This window comes from Rutidosis leptorrhynchoides, chromosome 3, assembly GCF_046630445.1.
Source record: "Rutidosis leptorrhynchoides isolate AG116_Rl617_1_P2 chromosome 3, CSIRO_AGI_Rlap_v1, whole genome shotgun sequence".
Lineage (NCBI taxonomy): Eukaryota > Viridiplantae > Streptophyta > Magnoliopsida > Asterales > Asteraceae > Rutidosis > Rutidosis leptorrhynchoides.
In genome coordinates, this window is record NC_092335.1 from 131457892 (window position 1) to 131466804 (window position 8913).

An 8913-nucleotide genomic window follows, 5' to 3' on the forward strand; every position below is an offset into this window, starting at 1 on the left:
GAATGAGTCTACATTTTGACTTATGACTTGTTCCGGGCATTCCCCCGATACGTTCCTGGTTATTTTTTATTTTGTCAACACTATGGTGACTTATAAGTCAAGGTGTCCCCTTCTTCTTCAAGCTAGCTTAGCTTTTTAGAATAAGTTCTATACTTTGACTTATGACTTGTTTCTGGCATTCCCCTGATACGTTCCTGGTTATTCTTTATTTTGACCACGCTAGTTCAAATTGAATTGTTGCATGGCCCATTTCACCATCTGAAAAAGTTGGTTTAATTCGTGGCAAATTATCTTCATCTTCAGGACAATGTAAATAAAGATCACATTAATAAGACATGCAACTAAACTTGTTCAAATCATCAGAAGATAAACAGAAAGATTCATCATAAGTAACGATCACATAACTCAGGCAAAGATATAAGCTTAAAAAAACTCTAAATACATTCACATTGGAAATGGGGAACTTTTTCAGATCAATGACTAAAATCAGTTTTACTAATTTCCAATATTTTTTTATATAAACGCCATAATCAGTAAGATTGTAGCTTTGGTAGACAAGGAAAGTCTCACTGATTTAACAAACAATGTTGACGAAAGCTACAACATCCCAAGGGTTAGAATTGCATAGAGTTAACAACGTATTTACACAATGCTCCAATTTCAAAAAAATGTATTGTCACCAAATTACATAAAATTAGCAAAACAGTTTGGATTTTATGTTATAAAATAAGGTTGTTATGTTATGTTATGTTATTGTGCATCTAACCCACCCAAGGCCAAAAAAAACATTGGCAAGTTGACCACATATCGAAAACATAATCAAAACTCAACAAATAAACAAGTCTTACTACCATATGCCCATATCATAAAAGTCAACTAAAATCAACATTTTTACTGATCCAAAGACCCCCAAGCTTCTTGGGTATCATTTTGTAAGCTATAAAGAAAAAACCCAAGGGTGTAGTTTCTGTATACCCTTTTAAAAAACCCGAACTAAAAAACGTCTCAACCAAAGATTCTTTGATATGACCAAAACGAAAACAACAAGCAAGTTCCTAATTACCTTTGTCCACTTCTCATTTTAAGAAGTTTAGGTGAAACTGCGGACTGGCTCTTGAATGTTACGGTTGCGCCTATTATTGTTCAAGTCCCGATTTTGACCAATCTTCTCATGCTCATTGTACCTATGACCCCAGCTGCCACTACTACGCCCTTCTCCATCACGACTCCAGAAACTGTCGTTACGAACCCCTCCATGTCCAAATTGTGGCTTCCCCCCGATATGATGTCCTGAGAGGGCAATTTGGTAAAATTAAAACCAAATCAACGGCATAGACATGTTGGGTTACCATTCAAATAGTTTAAGTTAATAGTTAAAAACAAGGACGAAGCTTAGTGAGGACAGGGAGGGGCTTCCCCACGGTGACAACTCGCAATCATATCTTTTTTCATACGGACTCCGATTTAGTTGATTTAAAAGTCAAAACGTTTGTAACTTAAAGAGCTTTTATATTCATATATTTTTTAAAAAGAATTTAATTAAATATAAGAGTGACCCACAACCATTTTATATAAACTGGGCCAGGGTCGGGGCAAGTTTGACCCACAACCATTTTTGTACAAGTTTTAGTTCCAATTATTAGAAATTTAGAAAAGAATAACTATCACCACCCGTTTTTTAAACATAACATGAGTCAACTCGTTCATATGTAAAAGGGTTGCCACCTAAACTTTAAACAAAAGACTTGTACCATAATAGGAGCATTGATTATGCATATGAAGATAATTGATTGATTTCTATAAAGTAAAGCAGTTATGATGGTAATCATACACTAACCTTGATTAGAAGATCTCTTATACTGAATTTCAGAAGTTCGATCTTCGAACTTAATGTAGCGAGCCTGGAAAAATGTGAAAAATTTTCAATTTAACAAATTTCTTTTTACGTTACCAATATGCCAAAACAACTTAATTCTGCATCATAATCAAAAGCTGTTAACTTCATACTAACTTGGTTTATCAGCCAAACGATTTGATATAATGATCTATGATGCTCTTACTAAAATCATACAAGCTTGAAAATATTTGATAAATATAAAAGAAAGAATACACATATTAGACTGCAAATCAATCAATGCAACACAACTGCACCAAAGTTGTAATTTATGTGCATGGTGCAAGAAATACTACTTTTAAGTCATTAAGATATAGAACGATATAACTATAAATATTCTGTAGAATATACAAAATTAAAGTTTGCATCGAGTATATTGTACCTCTACAGCACTGCGGGCTGATTTAGGGTTATCAAATTCGACAAAAGCATAACGATATCCATCCTGAAAGAAAGCATAACGATATTCATACAACTTTTTTAACTACTTCCCATTAAAAAATTACTATTAAAATTAATAGGATTTTGCTAACAACAGCCTTAATGCATTGTACAGAGCGGTTACTTGTCACTTTCAACCTGACAGTTAGCATATTGTACAACAAATTAAAGCATGTTAACGACATAGGGTTGTCATTAGCAAAATTCTAATTAACAATAATAAATAAATAACAAAGTTTCTTTATTCATATTTGACACGCATTGTTTATAACTGATTTAGAAATTTAGAATATAATACAATGTAAAAGTTTTCCGGGTCGACCCAAACTCCCCGGAACCAATTCAATCAGTACCAACACATACGACCCATTACCCAACTTTCCTATTTTTCCACCACTAGTAAATTTTAAATTTAAAACAGACCTGAGAATATTCTTTAATCTGGATGTTCTTCTGCTTGACAGGTCCAAATTTTTTCACATGTTCTAGTAGCGATTCCGGAGTCATCTTAGGTGGTAGATCCTTAACACGGATTGACTTGACTGCAAAAATGGGAAACGGATTCAGTTTATTAATATCACGAATATAGAAATGAAATAATAATAACTTGACGATGATGGATTACAAGAAAGTGGCCTTACTATCCAAATTCTCTCGGGGATCGTTAGTAGCAAATGGTGACGGTTTCACAGACGCTTTCGGCACGCCGAGAACAACAGACGTTTTCGTTACGACAACAGCATCAGAAGATGCTACTGTAACCTCTTTTGCCACCTACAGCCAGAAACAATACTAATTAGTAAAAAAGCGAACAGAACATATATAAAGTATTTATATTTATATGATGAACTCACAATTGATGCATAAGAGATTTTATTCGAAACTTCTTGCATGTTTTTAGCTGGGACCCAAACTGAGGGTTGACGATGACTTTTCTTTTTTGATGCAGCCTTACATTTTGATGAATCAGATACCTTATTCTCGATAATACCATCCTCCTCTTCAGATGTAGGCTTCTCATTCTGATCCTTTTTGGGACCCGCCGGAAGCTCGGGAAAGGAGTCTTTATCTAAACAAATAGAGAATATCGATAAACAGGAAATCGAATCGCACAATATACAATTACGAGCCAAAAATGAACATCCAAGTTTGGTTAAAGATCTTGCACTTAATCAAACATTTTATAGACCAAAAATAACAATCCAAGTTTTAAACTTCCAAAAATAACCATACAAGTTTCAAAACTTGTACCATAATAGGAGCAATAATGACATGCAAAGTCATCATTTTGGCTAAACAGATTACCTCGAATCGCAGTTTTGGAAAGTCGATTATCATTTCATTTTATAAATTATAATAATGATCATTTCATTTTATGGTTTAACTTAGCAACACTTATACAAATATATAATCAAGCTACCTGTATCATTAACCTCTACAATATTCAGATCAGCTGCAGCATCATCGATAAGAGGTGAAGTTTCCAAGATCGCACCGACATCAATAAAATGGAGAAAATCGTTATGCACATAAAAGCCACCACCTTCTTGTATCGCCAATAAAAAAGTTTGAGCAAACTTTTTCGTCACGTTATCATTATCAGTCAAACATCCAATCACACCAACGATTACCGACTGCATGATCGAATCTTGAGCATGAACAGTGCTTAAATCGGGATTCCACTCCTTAACATTTGAACCCATAATCTCATCATCGATATCCTGCTCCAAAAAGTCAAACAAAGGTCAAACTTATTAGTTACTCAGCCGTTAACGCATGGATGATGTTATGTAATAAAAGAAGTTAATTACCTTCATTGTTGTTACTGATTTCATTGAACCGTCAGCAGATGGATGGGCTCGAATGCTATGATCATGATAGAACTTATGAGCCTCTTTTGGATTTGTTTGCAGAATATAATAATACTGTTTCAGAAACGCATCTGCAACTTCCTGCGCAGAGTAGTCGGTTTTAACCGAATTATCCGCCTCAACGGGCCCCGATAAAGATGGAGCTTCCTTAACAATTCCTTTTTCCATTTCTGCAAAAAATAGTAAATTAAGATTTGATTGCATGTATGCATTTATTTCACAAAATTGTGACAAGAAGCGACACACAACAAATATTATAAGATACGTCATTGTCGGCTGCATTTAAAATAATGCGACACGCAACTAAAGCAACTAAAAAGTATGACGATTGATCTTTAGGCTTTATTTTTCCGCATATCGCGTTAGTGCATTGTTTATTTATCTATGCCGTTATCATTAATTCAACTCAAACGATACATTAACAGTTATAGTCTACGACTGAAAGAAAATACAAATGTGCAAACATATATATGCTTTAAATAGATAACATATAATTTTAAAGCAATTTCAGCATGCTATGTGTCCAACTTTTTTTAAACCACACTTCTGTAACATATAGAAGTATAAGACTGCACACCTTGTTTACCATGATCCATACACACGTTAACGTACATATACTAATAATGATCATGAAACTTACTAATACATAACAAGATATTTAGTCGTTGTTACTTAATAAGCATTTCAATCAACAAAACACAGCCATATCTCTTCCCTAAACTCCAATTTTACTAATTTCTCATAATGTATTATGTATATATATAAATGCAACCGCATTAGACTGCTTTACGTAATTGATATCTTTTTATACTTTCAATAATTCTGGAATTTACAGTCGAAAAAAGTTTCAAAAATCTATCAAACAAATATTTCAAAAATGAAACATTAAAACTCACAATAACAATAATACTACCAATCTTAAAAATTAAAACTCCAAATTAACTGTTAAATAATAATAATAATAATAATAATAATAATAATAATAATAATAATAATAATAATAATAATAATAATAATAATAATAATAATAATAATAATAATAATAATAATAATAATAATAATAATAATAATAATAATAATAATAATAATAATAATAATAATAATAATAATAATAATAATAATAATAATAATAATAATAATAATAATAATAATAATAATAATAATAATAATAATAATAATAATAATAATAATAATAATAATAATAATAATAATAATAATAATAATAATAATAATAATAATAATAATAATAATAATAATAATAATAATAATAATAATAATAATAATAATAATAATAATAATAATAATAATAATAATAATAATAATAATAATAATAATAATAATAATAATAATAATAATAATAATAATAATAATAATAATAATAATAATAATAATAATAATAATAATAATAATAATAATAATAATAATAATAATAATAATAATAATAATAATAATGAAAAAATTATATCAAACAAATTTCCCAAGCCCTAATTTATACATTTTTTAGAAAGGCTAAATTTATACAATTAAGACGCATAAACCATGCTATATCAACACTAACAACCCTTAAAATCAACATAAAATCTAACCAATATAATCACCTATAAACACCAGCAAAAGGCCCATAACCAAACACTACAAATCACCATATAATAACCGATCTCCATTTTAAAACATAAAATATACATAATCAAATCAACAAACACCAATGCATGCCTCTTTCAACGATCAATTCACATACAATAACCTAAAAATCTAAACTTCAAAACAAAAACAATCAATATATAAACACAACAAACATGTATACATATATACACACACTATAAGCATAAAACCTCAATGCATGCCCTATTTTCAACGATGTATCTCTAATAAATTAATAAAATTACACAATTCAACATGTTTTAACAGAATTAAACATACAATCAACGATTATAACAAGCAGTAACGATCAATTTTGTATAAATAGACTTACAGATAACTGTGATTACGATCGAATTGAAAAATGTACCACCGAAAATATAGCGGTGAGACACACAAACACGATTTTTTACTATACGCGAGTATCTCTCTCTATGAATCTCTCTTAAATTCACATAAAATGAAATGAGAGATTTTGATTCTCTGTATCGTCGGCCTACAGTAAGCTTGGAAGGATCTTATGTTTTGGACCTTTTGGTTGGGATATTTATTTAATTGAGAGATCTACGGCTGGGATGGGTTGGAGTGAAGTGTGATTTTGTGGGGTGGTGTATTAGATTAGTTGTTGCGGGAAGGTGTGATCGTGTACAGTAGGTGTAGGGATGGAGAATTGTGGATGCCAATTGATATGATGACACGTGGACAGAGTGAGATATTGAAAACAGGCTTGACTTATGTAGTAGAAAAAATAGTTAAAGAGAATGGAGTGATATTGACAACTCGTGTTCCAGGGTGTAGCCGATCTTCCTCGCAGAAAGAAGTCAACTTTTTGAAATAATAATTGGTGGGTCTTTTCTAAAAAAAAAAACATTTATTTATTTATTTATTTAGTTGAAAATATAAAAACTTAATATGAATATTGTTCCAAAAAAAATATATATTGATTCTTTTAAAATCAATCTTTAGAACCGCGGTTAATGTGTGTTAACGACAATCTAAGTCTGTTACTAAATCCAATTCAATTAATATTAATAATAAAAATAAATAATAATAATAAAACAATAAATATAAGTAATAAATATAAATATATTTAAAGATTTTATTTTTATTTTTTATTGAATGAGTAATTTAATAACATATTACTTTTCAATTAATTTAAATGTAAATTGATAATAAAAATTCCTTGTCATAATTGAAATCAATTAACGTTAATATAGTCTTTAAATATCTTAAATGATTGAACAAAAAAATTTAGCATTGTTACGGTTTTTTTAATGAATCTACATTTACTTTTTAGAGTCTTTTTCTTATTATTTGGTACTCTTTTTAACATTTATTTGTATCAATTTTATCATGTTATAAGTTCTTAATCGAACTTCGTAGTTATATTTTTCTTTATTATAAAATAATTGCGGAATAGTTTATTCACAAAATCATTTTATTAACAACTTTTCAAAAATTATTTTATTATAATTATATTATATTTAATAGACAACTAACAAAAATAGTGGTGGAACTAGAAAATCAATTTACTCAAGCAAAAAAATACTAAAAACATAACCGATAACTAAGATTTCAAAATGTAATTTTGTATATAGCCATAATTCGTGGCAGTTTGTATCCCTTTGTACTCTTTTCTTTCCTGGTTATAATATCTTTTTGCTTTTCAAAAAAAAAAAAAATATGATTAAAACAGATTTGACAAAATAATTGATATATTTATCTTCAAAATTAATCACTTTAAAGTAATAAAATATCTAATCTGATTAGGATATATATTGTACTGTGTATAAGTTATTTACATATATTTGTATATTCATATTTATTACCTAATAAATACTCATAATTATTTTTAACCAACATTTCTATATAATTGACATGTGTAAACAATTTAAATAAAAATTAGAATTCAAATAAATTAAATTAAAAAGAGAAAAAAAATGTTAAAAAAGTAAATACGCTTTGAAACATCATTTCCTAAAAGACTCCGTCTAACCTTAAATGACTTGTACAATATGCATTCTGGTTAGTACACACATATTTCACAACTCTAACTCGTACAATACAATTATCTTTCCCAATCCCCACCTACCTGCAAGATAACTCCTTTTCTTCTAAAAAAATACACCTTTAAAATTACCATCAAGTTACAATTATACTACCACTTTACTAGGAATATGTGACCCCTCGTCCTTCACTAGGTCTGCCCCTGAACATAAGACAAGTATAGATTGATCAAACTTATCAATATCTAGTTAATATCTAAGTCAAATAAAATAAAGTAACGCAAAAGAAAATCATTTATAAAAATATCAATAAATTACTCATAAATGTATGTGATGTATAATTTTTACCATTTACAAATGTGATTTTTACATAATAAAATTTATTATTATATGGTTGTTTTTAAATTCTCGTAGATATATAATTTATTTTAAATTATTGAATTCACAACTAGTGATTTATTTTAGTCATTGTATATAATAGCGGGCTCATCTCATTAATTTCTTAGTCCCTTTTGATACGTAGGAAACGTGTCTTTATAATATAAAAGTCTCTTTACAATTTAAAATATTTTTACAATGACACTCCGTCACAATTTACAAATAAATGAACTATTCGATAAGATTTTTAAATTTTGAACCCTTTAAAATTTAGGGCATTGTTCGGTTGCACTCTATTCACATGCTCCGAAAAAAAATAATAAAACAGTTAAGAAAAAAAGAACCAAACGTACACATGTAATATGCCTAATAATGAAAAAAAAAAACGTGAAATGACCATTAAGGCCATTGTGAATAGCAAACTTACATTGAGTTTTAATATATGTTTGTACATGACTCTTGTTATCATTTATGATTTCTTTTTTCATTTACTTAAAAATTATAAATACTAGAAGGCAATGCCCGTGCGTTGCACGACTTGTCACAAATTTTACTATTTTAAAATTCGTGTTCCGAATGGTTATAGTCATGGCGGGAGTTGGTTGAAAACCTATTAACATTGAAGTGAAAGTTGATGTTGGTCCCATTATGCAAGTGGTCAAGTAGGATTTTGTGCATATATTTT

The 8913-nt window shown here is 29.0% G+C and overlaps 1 protein-coding gene across 1 annotated transcript; it reads right to left on the bottom strand.

Moving 5' to 3' along the window:
- Window positions 1–1090: 1090 nt before the first annotated feature.
- Window positions 1091–4374, bottom strand: LOC139900391 (nuclear transport factor 2-like). The gene is made up of 8 exons (XM_071883165.1): window positions 4147–4374; window positions 3756–4056; window positions 3190–3404; window positions 2977–3109; window positions 2759–2877; window positions 2277–2339; window positions 1838–1901; window positions 1091–1290 (listed from the first exon to the last, which is right to left on the bottom strand). The coding sequence occupies exons 1-8, from the start codon at window positions 4372–4374 to the stop codon at window positions 1091–1093; spliced, it is 1323 nt and encodes a 440-aa protein (XP_071739266.1).
- Window positions 4375–8913: the final 4539 nt, after the last annotated feature.

Bases quoted from the DNA above. Each gene is read 5' to 3' on its own strand.
- LOC139900391 (XM_071883165.1), bottom strand. From the start codon at position 4,374: ATGGAAAAAGGAATTGTTAAGGAAGCTCCATCTTTATCGGGGCCCGTT. The intron at 3,405-3,755 runs GTAGCTTGATTA...CTATTTGTTTAG, and splicing joins TGTAGAGGTTAATGATACAG to ATAAAGACTCCTTTCCCGAG. The intron at 3,110-3,189 runs GTGAGTTCATCA...TTCTGGCTGTAG, and splicing joins AAATCTCTTATGCATCAATT to GTGGCAAAAGAGGTTACAGT.